This window comes from Primulina eburnea, chromosome 3 (assembly GCF_022965805.1).
Source record: "Primulina eburnea isolate SZY01 chromosome 3, ASM2296580v1, whole genome shotgun sequence".
NCBI classification, from domain to species: Eukaryota; Viridiplantae; Streptophyta; class Magnoliopsida; order Lamiales; family Gesneriaceae; genus Primulina; species Primulina eburnea.
Window position 1 is genome coordinate 6,094,854 of NC_133103.1, and position 22,792 is coordinate 6,117,645.

The following is a 22,792-nucleotide window of genomic DNA, read 5'->3' on the forward strand; positions in this document are numbered from 1 at the left end:
CTCAAGTGTAGAAATATTTCAAATACAAGAGAACAAGTATATCCATATGTTTAATTAACAATTAGAAGAATAATAGGCGATAAAAGATCCAAAAATGAGAGCTTGGATGAATAAATCGTACTTGAATCTTGCGAACAAAAAATGGTTTTGATTTATCACATTGAGTTTCTTTTTTCTTTATTTAAAACAAAATTTAGATGAACACACATTGGGTTTCTTCGATGAAATATTTTAACATAAAAAGGGTATTATTGAGTTTCAAAGGGATTATGATATTTAGGATGGATTTAGGGAATGAAAACAAATAAAAGCTAGTTAACAGGGAGTCGAAACAAATTTAATCTACGAAACGATTGATTGTAAAGTTTTGTTTGCTTTCAAGTATTTGAGTATGTATCTTGTAAGATGGTTTCATAAATCTTTATCTGTGAGACAGATCAACCCTGTCGATATTCACAATAAAATGTAATACCCTTAGCATGAAAAGTAATATTTTTTTATGAATGACCCAAATAAAATATTCGTCTCACAAAATACGACCCGTGAGATCAGCTAACAAAAATTTTTGCCCAAACATTTTAGTACAACTCATTCTTAAAGGATGAGTATTAGTGCATATACATAACACGATTAAATTATCTATTAAGACATAGTTTGGTACACATGATAGGACAAACATGTGATATATAATATAATGATAAGTTAAAGATAAATAAGATGTAGGATATTATATTTAATGTTTGGTATGATTTTAATAAGAATGATTAGATTTATATATTAGATTGTAATGACAAAATTAACTTTATCATAATAAATTTTATAATTTCAAAGATGTAGCTCGAGTTCATATTTTTTATCTGTTCATGTGTCGATAGTACTTGCATGATTTATTTATTTTTACCTAATTTTATATATTATATAATATGATAATTGAGCCCTTGATTTTTTGAGTCAAGTCAAATATCAAATTTTAAGGTTAATCGAGTGATAATAATAATTTTATTGAAATTTATAAAAATTATTTATATAATTATCTCGAATTCATTTATATAATATATAAAAATAAATAAAATATTTATTTGATTTTAATTTCTACTTACTAGCATATATTTATAAAAAAATCATTTATAAATTGAGGGTAATTAAGTCATTTGTAGTATATTTTATCATTAAATTAAAATTATCACACCTTCTATTAGGGATATTTTATCTTCTAAAAATTTATTTATCAAGGACCCATGATATTATCATGAGCTTTTTAAAAAGATACCAAACATAGGATAATGATGATTATTTATCAATCACTCTCTTATCCCATGTATCAAACTATGCTAAGTATTTTGCTTAAACAAATTTTGTTTGTACGAATTGTTAAAAATATAAATACCAAATTTTATGTAGTAACAAAATGTAATAAATCACTGACAAAATAATTGATTCAATTTTTTTTAGGAAAAAAAAATCAAACATGATATATTTTTTTAAAAATTGATATGATTAAAACAATTATGTTTGCATTCAGTTTTTAATAACTAGTGTAAACATGACTTCTTTGATAACAAGTATATATATATATATATATATATATATCGGAGTTTTGTTAATTTGTTCTCTCCTCTGCAGGTGCAGGTGATTAAACCCTAACAGTATCCCCATTTGCTCCCAGCTGATTCAATCGGATTCTCTTCAGCTCGGTTCAGAGCAGAGGTAAATATGGGTCGGACCGAACCCTGCGTGCTCTACGCCCACACATTTGTTCACCCGCATCTCGATGAATATGTAGACGAGGTATGCTTCACCTATTACCCGCACTTATTCTCAGTTAATTTTTTTTTTTGGTGGATTGATTGAGTAATTTGAAGCCAAGAACTCTTTTTTTTTTGTTTTGTTTGGATATTGAATTTAAAAATTATCTTTATGGGTTTTTCCTTTCACTATTTTGGGTGCGTATAAGCTAACTATATGTTTTTGAATGATATGATGCTTCGAATATGCTTATGCATACACATACACTCCGGTTTCACTGATATGCAAGAGACTGGAAATAACAATCAAAGCAAATTCTTTGGAATTAGTGATAGTTAATACGTAATTAGAGTTGGCTAGGGGTTATAGACGTTTTTATACGATCCTATTGATATACTGACCTACGCTTCCGTCTTAGTCCATGATTGTTTAGAGGAGCAGGAATGTGAATAAACAACAAACAAAAGGGGATACTTTTATCTAAAGGCACTTGCATGGTGTTTTGAGACAAACTAGGTTTCTCGATCTGGTTTGCCCTAGCTCTTTCTGGTTATCTTCTTCATTTCCTCTTTCGGAAAGTACTGGAGTCCAGGCTCAAACAGTTCGACTAGTTAAGTTTGCAATTCATTAAGCTAAGAAAGTTATAATTGGCTCCAAGCCGTGTAAGGAAGTGAGTTGAGGCAGTTTTTGGGTTCGGTCCAAATATGTGAGGAGACTAATATATATCCCTAGGCAAAGACCACAGAAAGACTGAAACTCCAGATTTCCATTTTGCTGCCTCACTTCTTGGCTTATGGTGGCAGTTGGCAAGGTGGGGATTCTGTAGTGTGTCATGAGCACCGTTAAATGAAAATTAAGCTCCATATTCTGTGTAGAAATCAGTTATTTGTCCATTATTCCTCGGGTGATCAAGTATCAAGTTTTTATTTATAGTTGCTGTGATTATGTGGTATAACTGGAGTTGCCTTAAAGTTCGGGTGGTGATGGGGAAAGATGGACACTTCAGTTTGTATTATCAAATCTATGGAAAGTTTGTGTATATGCATACCTTTAAAATAAATCAGTAGATTAATTAATGGCATGCAACATCCAATTAAGTTGCTCAGAAAGCAGGCATAAGTTATTTTTTCCATCATTTGCATTAGTCCAAATTTTAAAGAGTTTTACTTATGAATCCAAAAGCTGATGTTGAATACAAAACTAGTTCAAACCAGCAGGTTATACCTTTTGATTTGCTGTTATTCACTAATCTTATGTACTGTGTCGGTCCTAAAGTTGAATAAAAATCCTTGAACCTATTCCTCCAATTCTCGTGTTCATCGCAGGTGTTATTTTCAGAGCCTGTTGTAATAACTTCTTGTGAGTTTCTTGAGCAGAATGCTGCATCACTTTGTCCTGCTGTGAAACTCATAGGGTAAGGCGGATATCCACATGTTCATATCTTTATCTCAAATGAATATGTAACTTATTTTGTGAAATGATGGCTTCTCAACACTCTGTCCTGAGGATAAGCTGCAAGGCTATTCTTATTTTTTGCCCAAAATTTCCGTTTTTTTGGTGGAACTTTTCCTGTTTATGTTGTGTGATTCTTGTTCCGGTAAGTAATTCAATATTCAATCTTTTCTGTTTTTCTTTATATAAAGGGCCACTTCACCACCATCATTTGCTTTAGAGGTTTTCATCCAATGTGAAGGAGAGACGAGATTTCGGCGGCTATGCATGCCTTGTTTGTATTCTCATTCATCATCAAATGTTCTTGAAGTTGAGGTGATGCATTTATTTTCTATTTCTTTGGTTCATTGGTTACTTAAACAATACAAATGTCCACTTTATGTCATTTTGTTTGTTTATTTTCTATTTTTTTTCCTTTGTTACAAAGCATGTTCAGGGAAATTTTATGGCAGAATAGTTGATAATCGTGTAGAAATTTTCCCATTGGATTGGATAATTCGTGTTTACCCTGCAGTGCTTGCTGTGTATATAGGAAGTTTAGTTGAAGATTGTTTTTTATTTGTGTTTTATTCTGTTATATGCATTTGATAATGCAATATAATTTGTTGTAGGCTTTGGTTACCAATCATTTGGTCGTAAGAGGTAGCTACCGCAGCCTTAGCATGGTTATATATGGAAACACAGCTGAAGATCTAGGCCAGTTTAACATTGAAGTAGATATAGATAGCTCATTGATAGACACAGTTTGTGCTATCGAAGGAAACCTGGAAGATTTACCTCCTGCTTTTCGTTCTACGAAGCTGACAAATAAGGAACTTTTATCTCCCTTGAATATATTAAATATTGCAGCTGTTGCATTGGATGTTCCTCTCAAATTAAGGCTATTTCTACAGCTAGTCCTTAAAATTTTGGGCTCTAAGAACCATGGAGGAGCAGCTGATAAAGTTCTCAATTCCTTGTTATCAGTGGCCTCATCTTATCAAACTATTGATCTGAATCAACTTAGAATTGATGGATCAAAACATGGTGGGGACACTTATCACATCCTTGCTGATGCTTTAAAGGAACTCTTAGATGTTGATAAAGAGTTCCAGAATCTATCTGGAAATCTTTCCACCGAGTATTCAGCGAAAAGCTTGTTTATCGAGTCTGAGGCACATGTCCCGTCTTCTAAAGAATTGTTGGATACCTTGCAAGAACGCTTTGATTTTTGTGGCAGTGCTGGAAAAGTGGGATATCAACATCTTTCACAGGTAGCTGGAACCTATGTTGGTTGTCACCTCATTGCAGCCGTTTACATATTCTCAACATTTCAGTGAGACCAGCCACATTGTTCTATATCGTATTATCCTTTCTATTTTTCTGCTGCATGGAATGATTTATATTTTTAGAACTGATTTTAGCTGTGAATTTGTTTTCAGTATACAAACACAATTCTGTGGTTGAGTGTGGCTCGTTTGCTGTGCTCTAGTGGGGAGAGCTGCTCATACTTTGTTAATTATGGAGGCATGAAGCAGCTGGGAAATGTTTTTACTTTCAACAGACAAAATTCTACTACTATTACTCTATTGCTTCTTGAAGCCATTGAACAGGCTACTCAACATTCAATTGGATGTGAAGGTTTCCTTGGATGGTGGCCTCGGGAAAAGGAAAGCCTGCCATCTGGCATCAGTGATGGTTACAATCAGTTGTTGAAGATGTTGTTGAAGAACCAAAGGCACGATGTTGCGTCCCTTGCAACATACATACTTCATCGGATGCGTTTGTATGAAATTGCTTGTAAATATGAGGTACATGGACTGCACTTTGCTCCGTGCTTATGATTACCAGATGTATGTAATTTGATTATGTGAGAAAATTACTTTCAAAAGATATGATTACTCTTGTCCATGACGATTAGTATATTCCTAGCGGATATATATTTAATAAGATATGATTCCTCTTCTTGGTAAGCTGGTAATATGTCAACTTAATAATAATAATGGCCTGCCGAATAGATTAAACTTTATGACATGCGTTATGGAAAAGTGAGCCTATGAAACTGGAATCAGGGAGTATATTATGTTTCTTGCTGGAGATTTTAAGTGTTGGTTGTGAGTCAACTGTCAAGTCAAATAATTTTAAAAACTAGTCAAAGACAATCTATTTAAAAATCCTAGATATAATAAAAGCACTTTTCGCTCTTTTTTATTTACTTTTGATTTTAAATGTCCTCCACCATCAGACACCACATGCCTCAAACATTATTTAGTAAAAACTCTTTTGCACTTATATATTTATTTGTACTTTGTCTAGATTGTATTTTATTGTACACTGCTTTTTTATGCATAAACATTATTTAATTACATATATTACATAAAAAATGATGATTATTTGCAATTACATTGCATTATTATATATAATAATCTGTAAAAAATTGCTAGCCTCCCACCATTTACAACATTGCCTACGGTGTTTGTTCACCACAGTGAGCGACATCTTGAGCAAGACATTGTATTATAACATACTTTAACATATTCTCCTATCTGCTCGACAAAGCAACAGTAATCTCTTAACTTGCAGTTCACTGCACTGTCCATCTTGGGTGGTATATCTGCTGTTGGCCAGGGTTACAAATTGTACTATGGAGATGCTTACCTGTGTTAATATGCAACTCAAGACACTGCTGGTTAGGTTTTTTGTACTATCCACTACTTTTGGATTCGTACAATTGTCAGTGATGACTTATTTAGTGCTATGTTGGGTGCATATTATTTTGTTAAACTAGCATATGATGCTCTCTCTGAACACACATTTATCATGGCAGAAATTGATAAAGTTAAGTGGTCCAATTGATGATCCTTCTCCAATGGCTGCTGCGAGCAGATCTTTCCTTCTCGTTGATGGCGGAGTATTAACATATAAAGCAACCAATGGCTTGATTAATTTGTCAAACTGTTGCTTTTCAAATGCGGACATTGACTCTCATTTGCTTTCACTATTGAAGGTATGCTGATATTAAGCTCTGTATAAGTATAACCAACAAAGGCTTTTAGGTTAATCTCTGTAAGTGGGAGCTCTTTTAGCCTCTAGTTGCAACTTGCAAATTTACTTTTCTTCTCAATCTTTCTCCAACTCCTTAAGATTGTTTTGCTTCTTTTTTTAACCACCCCAGTGATATTGTATTGCTGCTAAGTTTTCGTCCTTATCTTGGATCTCTTTAAGGTTTCCTCGTAACCTGTTTTTCTTCAATCTCTCTGTTTTTCATAATAAAATATTTTACTTTTCTTTTTTAACATATTCCTCAATATATGTCTTAGTATGTGATCTGGAAATGTTCATAGGGCAGTCCAGACAGATGGAATAATAGAAGGCTGAGGGAGAGAACCAAACCTCTTAGAGCGATTATTACTATGATAAGCAACTGCTTATGATAATATCATACTATATAATTGTCAAACCAAGCAGTTTTTTTAAGGATGTTTACATGGAAGTGAGACTTGGTGGAGTAAAATAGCAAAAATGATATTTTGAACTCACTGTCACCCAGATGTACCACTATAAACTAAATTAGCCTTGTAAACAGCTTTATTACTTGCTGAAGGTCTATGCGGGTGTAAGTTTTAATCAGGCTGTTCTTTTCTTCTTGCTTTGCATGGTGTGGCTGTGTCCTAGTTTGATTCTTATTTAGGTTACAACTCTTTGAGAGCTCTCAAGTAAGATGCTTTGATCAATTTATTTTTGTTCATGCAAAGGATAAGAGCTTTGCAATTTGCATCCTCACATACCATTTTATGATTTGTTTTTGGAAGCAATGATTATTTTTAATTCTTCGCATATTTGCAGTATTTGATATACTAAAATGTAACTACTCACTAGAATAAATTTCAGCCTACTTATCGTTTTAGTTCAAGAAAGCCATCCAGTTCCGAGTTATTTAATAAAATTCTGATTAAGATTTGTTTATGGACCTTAAAATTTATCTATTATTATCATGAGTTGTGATTATGGAATCCCCTGTAGCATTCTCAATGGATTTTGTATTTGCATGTATTCAAACAAGAAACTCTGATGTTTGTTGGCTCGTACTGCTAAGTCACATGATTGGGAATTTGGGAGATCCTCTTAGCAATTTTGTGTTTTTTTCTTATGCAATACCTTACCTAGGCAACTGCCATTTCCTTTTTATTTCATTTTCTATGCGTAAACTGTTGTTTTATACATTGGATAGTTTTAGACCACCACAATTTTATAAATTGCTTTTTATTGGCACACATATCTTTCATTTTAATCCATGTTTTTCCCTACTCCGTGTTCATTCTTGTATTGTATAGCAATTCACCTTTTTAATTGCATGATTTTTCACTTGTTCTTTAAACAGGAGAGGGGTTTCCTTCCATTGTCAGCTGCATTGCTGTCATCTTCTATTTTGCGATCTGAAACAGGACAAGCGGTTGACTTGTTAGTGGATATTGTATTGCATATTGAAGCAATAATTCTTTCGCTCTTGTTCTGCCGTTCAGGTTTAATGTCCTTACATTTGTTGTATTACATACCCAGAGTTAATAAAATCCCACAAGGCGTGTGTCTAGACTCAGGGCTTGTCAAGACTCTGCCTTTGTGCTTCGAGCCTTTGTGACAAAAGGTAAGGTGCGGTCGTCAATGACGCCGGATCCTCAACCATAAAGTCCAATTCTTGGTGTACTTCAAAGGCTCAAGGCTGCTTTTACGATACATCGTTGTAGAGATACTAAATCCATGATTAAATGCAAGTTTAAAAACATCTTTTTGCTTATGTACTAAGAATATTTGTTTCATCGTTCTTCAAAGATTTATAAAATTTACTTTCTATTATAGTGATAATTTTTTTCCAAATATTTAGATTTTTGCTTATCATGTTAGGATGTTTCACTTCAATAAATCACATGTCTATCTTTGCGCCTAGGCTCTACAATACGTATGAGCCTTAGTACTCCACCGTGCTTCTGATAACTATGTGCACACCTTATAGTTGACGGATCCTGCCATTCATGTTTACTACTTTTATTTTCAGGACTAGCTTTCCTGCTAAATGAGCCTGATGTTTTCTCAACGGTTATACGCGCATTGCGTGGTAATGATGATTTTCAGAAGGAAGACCCTATATCCCTTCGCTATGCAACTTTTTTGATATCCAAAGGTTTCTTTTGTCCACCCAAGGAAGTTGGTGTTATTGCTGAGATGCATGCAAGGGCAGTAAGTTCTGTTGTTAAATGGGTTTCTTTGCCCATACGCTGTAAATGTATAAAGCCATTTATGATTTTGGTTCCTCTCAACACTAGATTTGATTGTGGTTAATTTGTTCTTCACTTGCTATTTTTCTTAATTATTTTCTGTTTCATTTACAGCTTCTTTTCAAAACTATTTGAATTTATTCTTTGCATCTTGTCCAGTTAATTGCTGTAGATAGCTTATGTGAGTTGACTCCAAACACTGAAGAATTTTTATGGGTACTGTGGGATCTATGCCGCCTCTCTCGGTATGACCGTGCCTACTGTTTTGCTTAGAGGTGGAACATTGTGTATTTTGGAGGTGTCTTAAGGCTTTTGGTTTACGTTTCTGATGTGTTACAGGTCCGAGTGTGGACGCCAGGCTCTGTTGGCGCTGGTGAATTTCCCAGAGGTATAGTACAGGTTTTCAGACCGTCATCTATAACCAATGGTCTTATGTTGTTTTTTTTATTCACATGGCATATATTATCACCTAGTTATTTATAGAAGATAAACCTATATGGTGATATGTTTGGAAATTGGATATCTTAAGGTTTAAATCTAAATGTAATTAAGAAGCCCTGTCATCCAGTAAAATCTGCCTTTTCTTAATTGTGATGTTTCTGTCATCCCCAGTATTTTTATTTTTACTTTATGAAGCACATATATCTTTTCTGCTTCAGGCTCTCGCAGTTTTAATGACTGCTTTGCATTGTGGGGTGGAATTTGATCCAGTTTCCTTAAACACTGGTATCTCTGCAATTTGACTTGTAATTACTGTATTTTGATTATATTCGTCTTCTCGTGTTTTTATAAATGAGCAAAATTCTTAATTTACAGGACTGTCACCCTTACATCTTGCAATCTTTCACTCGGCGGCTGAGATTTTTGAAGTTATTGTTACTGATTCTACTTCAACTTCTTTGACATCTTGGATAGACCATGCGAAGGAACTTCATAGGGCATTGCTTTCATCTTCCCCAGGCTCTAACATGAAAGATGCTCCTGCACGGCTTCTGGAATGGATAGATGCTGGTGTAGTTTACCATAAAAACGGGGCTATTGGGCTATTACAGTATGCTGCTGTTTTGGCTTCTGGAGGAGACGCTCACATGGCGTCAAATAGTGTTCTAGCATCTGACATGATGGATGCTGATTATGTTGTTGGAGATTCTTCCAGTATTTCTGATGGCAATGTCGTTGATACCCTAATTGGAAAACGTATTACTAAGAAGGATTTTCCCGGTGTCATTCTACGTGATTCCTCGGTTGCACAGCTTACTACAGCATTTCGAATTTTATCATTTATTTCAGATGATCTGGTATGAGAACTCATTTTTAGCTTTGGTGGTGTTTGTAATTCACCGAAACCGAGACATCTAATCCTTATTTTATAAATAAAGGCTGTTGCTGCTGCTCTCTATGATGAAGGTGCCGTGATGGTCATTCATGCAGTTCTGATCAATTGCAAACTCATGCTTGAGAGGTCATCTAATATATATGGTCAGTGTTTTTCATGATTTTGATAATATAATTGCAAATCCTTCCAACGCATAAACTTTCCAAAAATCATCATTTAATGAAGGTTGATGTACCCATCATATCACAAGGTGTTATGTTTATCTTCTGTCTGCATTAGTAGTCATCTTGAAAATGTTCCCAACAGCCAGTCTCAAAATTTTGTCAGTTTCTCTAATTACAAACTGTTAAATATGAAATTATTCCATTTATTTGGCAATAGTCCACACACACATCCACCCACCCCATTTAATGTGCATGTTTCATTAGTAGGAAAACATATAGTACTTGGGTTTTAGTTTCCAAATTGGAAAAGCATCCAAGTGTTTTCTGATTTTTTCTTTTTTTTTTCTAGGGGTGGGGGGAGATGGGCGGTGGTTGTTAAATAAGTCTATCTGTCATGCTGCTGCTTACTTGAATTTAAATGGACAAATTTTATCGTGTTCGACTTTCATCATATCTCATGCTTATTAAGACAGTACTCAATTTCTTGTCTTGGGTAGATTATCTTGTTGATGAGAGTGTCGAGGGTAATTCAACTTCTGATCTGCTCCTGGAACGAAGTCGTGAGAAGAGCCTCTTTGATCTGCTGATTCCATCTTTGGTCTTGCTTATCAATCTCTTGCAGAAGTTAAAGGTTTTTTGCATCATTCCAGTAATCCTTCCATGTGACTGGATTTCTAATAAAATATTTCACTTTTTTGGTTCCATGTTATATTTCGCTTTTTTGGTTCCATGTTAGTGTGATAAATTTCTGGATTTCTCAGAAAATATTTCACTTTTTAGTTCCATGTTAGTGTGATAATTTGTATTGAATGGCTAAGTTTTATAAATAACCCATAAAATTAATTTGATGAATCAATAAATTTTACTTCCCTTGGCATTTCTCGGTACAACTCGATTCCATTGGTCATTTAATTTAAAAGATGTTTTCAAGCGTTCTTGATTGACGAGTGAAGGAATGGGTAAAATGATATACACAGTAAACCTTTCTGTCCCAGTTCGAATCCAGTAAAGCTAATCAGCTGGCTGGTTGAAGCCTTTTCTTAGTTTTGTTGAAGTGGGTGTTCGATTTGAATTTTGATTCTGCTGGACTTGTGCCATTTTTTATAATAATTGCTAGATGCAAGGTCCACGGGACTGAAAAGTCAGTTTAGAATGATAGACTTCTTAAATTTACTAGGGTAATTTAAGAAATAAATGGCTTATAGGTTCCCTTGATTTTTCCCAATAAAGTGTGTTCCGGTATCAACTTACATTAGATTGATTGGTTTCCTGGCAGGGTTTTTAACCTTATTTGAGAAGTTATTTAAACACATTTCTATTATTATCAATAAATTGGATTTCTTTTAGAAAAGGAAAAGAAAAGAAACAAAAGTAATATGATTGTCTACCTTTTAAACCATATTGACTTCGGTAGAAGTTGCAATTGTACTCGAATACGATGTGTAAAGGAAGAAGTTAACTGTACGTCGAAGTACTAGTAACAAATCCGTTGATGTGGTATGAATTCTAGTGTACCTTTTAATTGAAAGCTCATTATGGGCTTTTACAACTTTGACTTGTACCATTTTTTAAATGGTTGCTAGCTTGCTTGGTTTCCATTAACTACTTAAATTGGATTATGCTTTACCTAGATTTTCTCATCTAATATAAGTTTAACATTGCTACCCGACAGTGTCCATCGAAGATTCCACTGAATTTTCCTTAACACACCAAATGTTTCCTTATTATTACATGCCATTACTTGATTTGTATTGGTTTTCTATTTAGCTTTGTTGATGCATTTTCTGATTTTAGGATGTGAAGGAGCAACACAGGAACACCAAACTAATGAACACACTTTTACAATTGCACCGAGAAGTGAGGTATCTTGAAATCTCATTTATTGAAAGTTCAAATACGTTAGATTAAATATTGTTGAGTAATTTTTAAATTTGCAGCCCCAAGCTAGCTGCATGTGCTGCAGACTTAACCCATTCTTGCCCTGAATTTGCACTTGGCTTTGGAGCTGCGTGCCATCTTCTTGCATCTGCACTAGCCTATTGGCCGATTTGCAGTTGGACCCCTGGACTTTTCCGTTTCCTTCTCGAAAGTCTGCATGCAACATCATTATTGGTGATAGGTCCCAAGGAAATCTGCAGTTTACTTTGTCTGCTGGTATGTTAACCTCCCAAATGGATTATTCATTCTGAAGCTGTGAGATGGAAAAATGGATATTTTACTTTTAGTAACAGCTCAAAGAGACAAATTTTTAGCTATCGACTTACTCTGCCACATTTTATTCCATTTAAGAATGATCTATTACCGGATGAAAATATTTGGATGTGGAAGCATGGAAGGCCGACTTTTAGCATCTTGCGTGCCTTGGCTGTGGGGACGTTACTGGGCCCTCTGAAAGAGAAACAGATCAACTGGTATCTGAGGCCTGGACACTCTGAGAAGCTGATAGCACAATTGTCTCCACAACTTGCAAAACTTGGTGAAATTATTCTACATTGTGCTATCAGTGTATGTAATCTGATTACTTTTTCTGCTACGTCTTTTATTGGTTTGGCTTTATAATGTTTTGAACATTCCATATACTTCTGTTACAGACCTATTTTAGTGGGCTGTAGGCCTAGATCTAAACAGCCCAAGAGTCACAAAGCTTAGAAGAGTTTAGAAAGAGGGCAATAAATAAATATGTAATGGAGGAGAGTCATTTTTGGCGTTCTGTTCATTTGCTTTTGCTTGGGTGTTAACTAGCTTTCACTAGGGTACATATATTATCTCTAGGTTTATTTTCATTATGTTCATCTACTATTATTATATATAAATTGTGGTTGTAACAATTGGTCCTACGTGCCGGATGTCGGTCGGAGGGGAAGAAGAATTGGCATCCACAGAGATGTTGATGCATTGGAAGATAAGATGTTGAAGCTAACAGAGGATGCAATGGTGCTGAAATTACATGAGACTGTAATATCAATGACCAAGTTAGTGGAAAAATTTGCAGGTCTTGAGGAGTTGGAGCCGTCCTTAGAAATATTGGGAACATGCGCAGTTAAGAGGGAGGAGCAGCAGTTCACTGACAAAATTGCTGATGAGAGTGAGGAGGAAGGGGAAGAGGGAGACCATGGTCCTCGTTTATCCTCATTATCAATCGAGATTTTCTTCCCAAGAGAGTCCTTGATTTTCATCGAGTCCACTTGCAGCGATGAAAATCAAGGACTCTATTGGGAAGAAAGTCTCCATTGATAACGAGGATAAACGAGGAAGTGAAGAATCGAGACAAGATGTACAAGAGATTGAATAGCCTGAATGGGGCATGGAAAGGTTCGAGGAAGAAAAAATTCGGAGGATCAAAATTGTAGGTTGGACGCGAAGAAAATGGCTCTGGGAAGAATGACTTTACCAGGGTGTGCTGGGATGTACACGATCGGATGGAGATTCACAGTGGAACAATTTTGTGAGTAAATTGCAAGTGTTTCAGTCAGGCACCGACCAAATACTCGCAGCTGTGAGAAGGGGCCAACATCCAAAGTATTCCGATGTGTTGAGAAAAAAGCTCCAGATAAGTGAGCCTCCATTTGAAGGTCTAGTAATGTTGAAGGAAGAACAACCGTTTGTTGGGCTGCAGATCGTGAGTTCAGAAAATTGGTAGTCCAGGAGTGGGTTATGGGCTATTGTTGTATTAGGCCCGAATCTGATACCTGGAGAAATAAGGGACCATTGGCTCAACTACAATTTTTAGGGCATGGGAATTGAGGCCCGAGATTGAAGATGGCAGACGGGGAAGTAGAAATTATTGCCGCACACAGCCGGCTTTTTGCAGTAGTGAGGCAAAGCATTGGGCTAATCAATGAATTGGACCTAGGTATAGTGTTTCTGCACAGTGCTTTTGACGATTATGTCTACCTTCTTCTCCGAGAAGGTGTGGTGCTCGAGTATAATGTGGAGGGTATACCCGTTGTGAGGTGTGGAATAATTCTATTGTCGAGGGTATTTCTGATTTTAAATCTCATCTCTTGCATGGTTTGATTCACGACCATGGGTCTGTGAATGATGAAGGCCGTTACACGTGGGAATTGCGTAATGTTGTTGGTTTTTGGGCTGGCCGTGTTGGTGGGGTGCGCTGTTCTCTATTCATGTTCCTATTTATTGAGGAAGGACTGGATGCATTGGAACTAGAGCTGAACAAGTTATCTTCAACTCTTAGCCTTGAGGACAAGGCTAATATTGAAGGCAGGTGGTATTGTTACGGACCTATTATTAGTGGGCTGTGGAACTAAATCCAAACAGCCCAAGAAGGACAATAAATAAATATGCGAGGGAGGAGAGTCATTTTGGCATTCTGTTTGTTTGCTTTTGCTTGGATGTTAACTGCTTGTTCTAGGGTACAGAGATTATCTCTGTGTTTATTTTCAATCTGTTCATCTACTATTATTATGTATAAAATATAAATTGTGGTTGTAAAAAATTCACTCATCTTTGTTCTTGGACATGAATATAGTATTTCTTTTCATTATTTTTTTTAAATCTAATCAGTTTTGTCATTGACCAGATGTCAATTGTTTTACAAGACATCCTACGTATCTTCATGATTCGTATTGCGTGCCTAAATATTGATAATGCTTCTGCATTGCTAAAACCATTATTATCGTGGATCTCTCATCGCCTCTCAGAACCATCGGTAGTATTCGATGTGGATGCCCACAAGGTTGTGAACAATTCATGTTTGTGTACGTTTTTTAAAATATTTGTTACTTGAAACAAATTTCTCCTCTTGCTGTTACATTTTTTTAATGTTTTTTTCAGGTTCACCAATTGCTTAATTTTATTTACATCTTATTGGAGCATCCAAATGCTAAGGTATTCTCTTGTCTTGGAACTTGCCATTGTTGCTTCATTTTGTAAACCAGCATCAATATGACCAGTGAGTGTGTGTGTTTTCTCTTTATCCAACTCACAGCCGTTATTATTGAAAGAGGGTGGCATTCTGATGCTCACAAAAGTGCTTGACATGTGTATCGAAGCTGCCAATTCTGTTGTGAAACATTCCCCTGAAACCATAAATGTAGCAAAATATGGATCATCCTTGCTTAGTTGCTGCATACCGGTATTCAAATGCATTTCATTAATCTGTGATGGCCAGACATCTGTTCAACATTCTAGTCCGCGTGATAGGTCAGAAACATCACTTTGAATTTGTATATGATGCCGCTGTTACCCCATATCTACTTGGTTAGACAATTGTTATTGCCTTACAAAAATGTAATATCTGTATTTTTCAGGAACGTGACTGACAAGTTTACAGCAGAAACATATTTCATATTTTTGACGTATCTCCTTAAATTTTGCATGGTATGTTCACCTTTTATCTCCTCTATGTATACATACGAATAAATGATAAGTTCAATTGTTCTGTATAACTCATAGCTATCCAATGTTTGCTTGTGCCTGGGTGGTGCAATTGTTCCATGAAAAGGCTGTTCATATGTTGAGAAGTATGCATAATATTATCTTATGAAGTTAAGTATTAAGTTAAAAGTGATATCACATAGACTGGTAGCATCATATATTCGTTCCTGTTGATAATGTTTACATTTGTTTAGGAATCTCGCAAGCAATTCAGATGTTATAAGTGATGGCTTACTCCATCGACTAAGTTGAATATTCAGTCTGTTTTTTTTTTGTATGAGAATTGAGAAACAATATTTGATTATATTAGGAAAATTAATGTTAAAGGTTACAAAATGTAGATAAGTCATCCTCAACTACTTGAAAGATAAAAGACGCTTCGTTACTTCATTAACAAATAAAACTCTTTAACTATATCGAGAAATGCTTAAAATCTGAGTGCTTCTTTGTGCAAACGGCAACCCTAAACCTGATCTTTTCCCAAAATTCATTAATTAACTGTGCTATATTGTCGAATGTACTGCTATTCCACTCCAAGGATATGGACCAAAAGATACGGTGGATTGTTTCATGCCAAAAAATCCTTCCTCTCTTGCCAAGTTCACTTCCAATATCTAATACGAACATTTCACACGCTAATCATGGAACAACTTACATCAAACCCAACTCTTCCAAAGCTTTGAACCAAATACAATTGATGAATGTACAATGCATAAGTAGATGTTCTTGAGGCTCCTCTTCTTCTCGACATAGGACACACTAATTTGGACATAGTGCACGATTAGGCCATTTTTTTTTGCAACGTGACGCAAGTTGCAAATTAACTAGAGCCACAATCCATGAGAATACTTCAACTTTTGTGGATCGATTCTTTCAAATAAATTGAAAAGGAGGAAAAGAAGGAAAGACAATTATAAAAAAGAATGATTCATAGAAAAATTAAGAAAGAAAAATCATGAGGAAATTCCTTTCCAAACCATGAAATCCTCACCTTCCACATCCAACCTAACATTTTCTAAACTCCTAACAAAGAACTCAACTCACTTACTTCTCCATCACTCAAATCCCTTCGGAAATGCACAATTAGATGAATATTCAGTCTAACAAAGTGCTAAAACACATTTTACTTTTTCTTTCATTCTCACTCCAAATGTTTTCATACTAAGATTCTATCTTGAAAGAAGGCTGTGCACAAAATGCAAGTGGGATGATGTTTACAACTATGATGAATTTTTATACTATTTTCCAGATTCTTCGGAATGATAATCTCTCAAAGTTTAGTATCCACATCATTTTTCTCTTCAAAGTTCTTAATCAAATAATATTATTGTAGAAGTGAACATAAATTTTTGGGCAAGTTTTTCAGTACTTCATCTATTGTTCTAGAGGAAATGCATTTACTTGTGGCATTTAACTTGAAAAATCTAGATGTTTTCTCTCATGTTCAATGTTTAACAAGCAAAGTTATCGAACCACACCCAACATGCATGGCTCACCTCTGTACTAAGCGCAGTCAGGGACTAACCAAGCGCACAGGATACCTCCTGGGCGGCCTCCTTTCAAAAGGTGGAGGCACGCTCCTTCCTCAGGCAGCAAGTCGTGACTGAAGTGCAGTGAGGCTCGCTTCAGGCCCATACAGTAAAAAAAACCCAGTGGCATATGTTTTTGTTTATACCTAAGCCCAAAAGTCCCTGCTTCTATTGATGTTAAAAGAAAAAAAAAGTCAAGGTCCAGTCCAGAAATAAATTTCGAGATCAATTTTAGAATCATCATATTGCGATTTCTTTCTAGCCTTCCCTAAACCCTCTGCCGATCTAACTCCCAAAACCCAGATGAGTTTTGTCTTTCGTTAGTATATGTTCTGTTATTATTTGCTTTGATTCGGTGCTTGCTATGGTTTCATGTTTTATTGTCTTAAGTGCTGTTCTCAAGTATATGTCTCTTTGCGGTGTTCCTCGGTTATATAATTGTCCTGCCTTGGGCTACCTTCTTCCAAGTTGAACATCTGTGCAGGAGATTGAGAACTCTAACTTTGTTTTTGTAGTTTAAAAAATCGCTGTAATGTAAAATTATAATAAAATTCACATATCATGCCTGGTGGGCTGACATTCACGCGTCTTAGTGCACCTTTTACCTTAAATAACTTTGTTAACAAGTGCATATTTAATTGACTATTTCTGTATTGCTTTTATATTAGCCAAATTTGTTAGACAATCTTGTTGTAGGTTAGCTCTTCCTTTTTCTTTTTCTTTTACCATGCACAAGAACTTCCCATTCCCATGAAAACCTGAAGTATTTGGCTGTCCTTGTTTCCTGAAGCTTGAGTATTGAAATTGTTTTTTACATTCCTTGGCCAATGCTTTCTTGCATTTTTATCTTGCTCTCCTTTGATTTACCTTACCCTTGGATTTATTGTATCCTTCTGTTTTGCCTTTTATTTAGCTTTTCTAATTTCTGTCATGATGCGCTGAAGATGGAGTCTGTCCATAACTCCTGGAGTTTAATCGAAATTGATTTTTCCACCCCTCAATTATGTTTCTTGCCTGTTTATCTTGATTATCCAGTTGGTAGAGGTTATCCACAACCTTATTTAATCCTTTGGTTTACTTTTTCTACTTTCATTTTAATTGTAGGTCTTGCCTGTTGGAAATGAATTGTTTGCTTGCCTGTCAGCTTTCAAAGAGATGGGTTCCTCTGGTGAAGGCCAAAGTGCTTTACTGTCTATTTTTACACATATCCACTCATTGGCATTGGAGGATTCTGAGTCTCGAGTAAATCGTGAAAGCAATGCAAAGTTCAACATCCTTAATGCATCTGAATGGATGGAGCATCGTCCATTGTTATGCTGCTGGAATAGTTTGTTAAGCTCATTTTCTTCAAAGGATGTGCCTGCAGTACATGTTGCCTACTGCAATTGACACACTATCTTTGGGGGCATTTAACTTTTGCATTGATAAAGAAAGGTATGTTTATGACTTCACTCTTTTTTCTGTATTTTCTTGATACATGAAAGACTTGTTCTTGAGCTAACTTGTTTTTTACGTATCAAAGATTTAGCCTCGAGCTAACTTGATTTCAATATAGGTTAATTTGAGTTGGATAAGTTTTGCGACATCTTACATAAATCATGGTAACTGACACAAGGATATCACTATTGTGGCTTTGTCAATGCTACAAATAAATTAATACAGTGTAAATTTCCATAGAGGACCCGTATCATCCACTAGTTTTAGGGATATGGGGAGTTTGAAAAATTACTTCTGGTGTATTATAGAGCAAGCTTACTATTGGGTATGCATGTCTACTATAGTTACTTTCGAGGTACAACCGTAGAAATCATTGACTGTACTTGAGAAAGTCACTGGTTTTTTTAGCTTAGCTTTTGGTTTTCTTGAGCTGATAATCTTAAAGCTCAAGCGCTGCTTATCAGTTATCCATATGTTGAAGCTTAACATGGTTTTTATGGTATTGGATTCTTCATTCAAGTTCAGTAAATTGGTGACATGCGAGCGAGTTCGGAGTCTGATCCGAGAGGGAATATACGTGAAACCAGCTCAAATATTAGTCATCGTTGAATAAAGGTTTCTTTTAATGTATTCAAGATCAAGGGCAAATTCTTTCACAAGTGAATATTCTGTAACCTATACGAAGGCTGAATAGGTCCTACATGTGGAACGACGTGTTTTAGGTGAAGTGAGGCCTATTTTGTTAAAAAAAAAATTGTACTTGTCTATTTGTGCAAATCATCTACAAAGCCTTGTGTTTAGATCTAATAAAATAATCTCGCAATAAAAATATGATGTTATGAGGATTCCATCTGCAGAGTGCATTCTAATTAGTTTAAGGATTAGGTTGGGCCGTTTATTTAAGTTAATTAAAAGTTAAAACAGATAATAGGTTTGAGATCAGGATGCTCATATTTGTAAAGCAATTATTATACTTGCAGTAATTATGAAACCATTGCTGCCTTGTCTGACATTTGTTATTATGTTATTCTGACTTTGCTCTTTCTTCAGCTTGAACTGGGAGAGGGCTTCTGCAATCAAGTACCTTTTCGGAGTCAAGGATGAGAATGCTATTGATGGTTTCATTGAAGAAAGCCTTAAACATATTGAGGACCTAAAAAATTTGATAGAATCAGAGACGAGCAAGAAAGCAGTATGTCACACCCTCCCTTCATTGTATCTGGATATATTGTACTCTCACTCAACTATTTTGCCTGATGAGTTTTGCTTTAACTGCTTATTGTGAATGCTCAGCTCATGGAGTCTGCAAATTTGTTACTGCTTTTATTGCAAAAATCTCCTGGCTCAGGGGAGGATGATGCTACAATTACCAGAGGCTACATTTCATTATATCCTCCTTCAGTTTCCTCGAGAATACAAAATATTGAAGACAGAAGTTTGCAGCGGATTGAAGAGTACTGCACGGCAGAACTTGTCGATAGGTTGGGTTGGGAGTGTCCTGAGAATTTGCGTGATAGACTAACACAGACGGGCCTTCCTGCAAAAAGAAAGATCTCTATGGAGGGAAATAGGCATAGCAGAGGTGACATTTCAGTAACTGAGGCTACTACACAAAGTTCATTCTCTAGGGGATCAGTACCTGTTGGCACGCCCACTGGCCCTACTCGTCGGGATAATTTCAGACAACGTAAACCAAATACTAGTCGGCCTCCTTCTATGCATGTGGATGACTATGTTGCAAGAGAAAGAAATGCTGATGGTACTAATAGTTCTAATGTAATTGCTCTGCCCCGGATAGGAACTTCGAGCGGAAGACCACCATCCATTCATGTGGATGAATTCATGGCCAGACAAAGAGAGCGCCAATGTGTTGTGGGAATGGCAGGCAGTGATGCAGCAACACGAGTGAAAACAATAGCTTCCCAGAACAGCATAGGCGAGGAGAATTCCAGTAAACCTCAGCGGTTGAAACCGGATCTTGATGATGATCTTCAGGGTATTGATATAGTTTTTGATGCTGAGGAATCTGAACCTGATGATAAACTGCCTTTTCCACAACCAGATGATAATCTACGTCTACCTGCACCTGTTGTGGTTGAACAACTATCTCCTCATTCAATAGTGGAGGAGACGGAGAGTGATATAAATGAAAGTAGTACATTCTCACACATGGGGACTCCATTGGCATCAAACATGGATGAAACTATTCCAAGTGAATTTTCATCAAGAATATCAGGATCTCGTCCAGGGATGCCATTGACTAGAGAATCAAGTATTTCTTCGGATAAGAAGTTTTCTGATCGGTTGCAGGACTCGAAGAATTTTTCCAGTAGAGTTCCTGGTGCAAACGGTTCCTCTGAAATAGCCAGCAGTTCAGGAGTTTCTGCTGCAGTTCATACTAATAGTCCATCCTCATCTGTGCAATATAACGTTGATTCCTTGATCCCTCCTAACTTATATTCAAAAGAAAATCTTCAGAATAGTAGAAATGTTCCTTTAGGCAATATGCAAGTTTACTACGACCCAAAATTTTCTTCAAATCAGCCTCCTTTGCCTCCAATGCCGCCGCCGCCAGCAGTCTCACCCTTGATGTCTCGAAGTTTGGATCCTGCTATAAGCCAATCTTCATCGTTTGCCAAACCTGTAGCAGATATGCAGGCTCAGGTTCCTCCTGGATTTCATGTAGGAGAAGATCTACTCTCATTTTGATTATTTATTTCTTTTTTGACTATTTATTTATTTTTTTTGCTTTTAAAAAATGATTGGAGTCCTCTGTTTATCTATGTATTGCAGGTTCAGTTAGAATATGGGCCTTTGTCTACAAAGAGTCCTACCCCACCTGCTACCTCTATCGCAGTACCTCCTATGAAGTTTGGACGGGCATCGCTTTCCTCCCCGGTTTTATCTACTCGGCCCCCACCTCTTCCTCCCACACCACCTCCTTACTCAGTCAATGCTTCTGCTTTATCTTCATTGAAGAATTCCACTTCTCAATCACCTCAGTATTTTCAAACCGTTGGTAGTTCTGATCTACAGCAAATCTCTGTTGCACCAAAAGTTGATAGCGGATTTGTAAACCCGGCAGCTTCACGTTCAATGCTCTCTTCTTATCCCCCACCTCCTTTAGGTCAACCATTGCTTTACATGTCCGGGTCCATACCTGCCAATCTTTATGGAAATAATTTATTGCAGCAGCACGGAGACAACTTGCCCAATTTCTCGCAGAATCTTTCCATCTCTCTCGCTTCAATTCACTCCATCCCAACCCTCTCTCAGCTGCAACCATTACAGCCACCACAAATCTCTCGCCCTCCGCCGCAGCATCTCAGACCACCCGTTCCAATTTCCTCACAGTTGGATCAAGGCCCACCATCTTTGTCAAAAGCTTCCCCACGAGTGCAGCAACCGACATCCCAGGTGCTGCAGCCTCTCCAAGCCTCCTCGTCTAATGCGCACTATCAAACCCCACAAGAGGAACATTTACCACTTATATCGCAGCAGCAGCAAATGGATCGATCACAACTTCTACAACTGCCAGGGGATCGCACATCCCAGCAACTAGATCCTGCATTGTCATTACAAGAGTACTTTAAATCACCTGAAGCTATTCAGGTATTTCGTATGGTGGTAGTACAATTATATAACGGTACAAATTTGGTGAATGGTTCATCATGTTTTTGACCATCGATTGTTTAACTTGAATTACAGTCCCTTCTGAGTGACCGAGATAAACTCTGCCAACTTCTAGAACAACATCCAAAGTTGATGCAGATGCTGCAGGTTTCACTACTAACACTTAGCTGAAACAATTTTGCTTTATTGTTTTGGTCTTGATAACTCCTTTGTTGTATGTTCCTGTTTGATCATTTTCTATACGTTTTACCAGGAACGATTGGGTCGACTATAGTGGTATTTCGATGATGATGAGCAATCCTCACCATGCCTGAGCCTAGGAAACCTGTATTGCTATGCTACCGAGTGGCAACATCACCTTCCGATTTATCTGTTTGTGCAACATTTATCTTATATTTTCTTATCCAATGAAACTGTAAATTGAATTAGTATTTGTGGTCCACCATTTTTTGATTGCAGGACAGTTGATTAGTTAATGTTGTATAAATTATTAAATGCAATTTTTTGGTAATCATCTCGCTGTAAATGGAAATATTTTTGAAACCCATGTATGATTAAAGATGCAAGTTTCTCTTCGGAAATATAATTAGTCACCTCGCTCGTTAGAATTTATGGTTTTAGTTCGAAAGCAAGTTTTTCTTGCTCTAAACAGGTGGAAGCTTTAAGCGTTCTAGGTAGAAGAGAATGAAAAGTATGATAAATAATTATTTTGAATTAATATTCTTTTCAAATAGAGAATATTACATTAATATCTTTTATTTTCTAAAAGGTTGTGTATGAAAAAAAAACATTTAAAAAATTTGAAAAAATGAATAAACAAATTGTCAGATGATTTCCGTTTTCAAG

General features: G+C 36.2%; 1 protein-coding gene across 1 annotated transcript; it reads left to right on the forward strand.

Annotated features, from left to right (window-relative positions):
• Positions 1–1,599: 1,599 nt before the first annotated feature.
• On the forward strand, positions 1,600–22,489 carry LOC140825763 (protein virilizer homolog). The gene is given in 30 exon segments (XM_073187712.1): positions 1,600–1,788; positions 3,072–3,160; positions 3,390–3,513; positions 3,810–4,451; positions 4,620–4,988; positions 5,761–5,802; positions 5,804–5,866; positions 6,005–6,184; positions 7,559–7,700; positions 8,231–8,412; positions 8,610–8,695; positions 8,790–8,838; positions 9,110–9,176; positions 9,267–9,748; positions 9,830–9,929; positions 10,448–10,581; positions 11,745–11,812; positions 11,888–12,104; positions 12,240–12,455; positions 14,491–14,646; positions 14,745–14,798; positions 14,899–15,113; positions 15,221–15,290; positions 17,981–18,253; positions 18,255–18,310; positions 19,364–19,505; positions 19,607–20,995; positions 21,107–21,925; positions 22,022–22,093; positions 22,200–22,489. Coding segments are annotated over 30 exon segments (6,594 nt in total). The 5' UTR covers positions 1,600–1,713; the 3' UTR covers positions 22,221–22,489.
• The last annotated feature ends 303 nt before the right edge of the window (positions 22,490–22,792 follow it).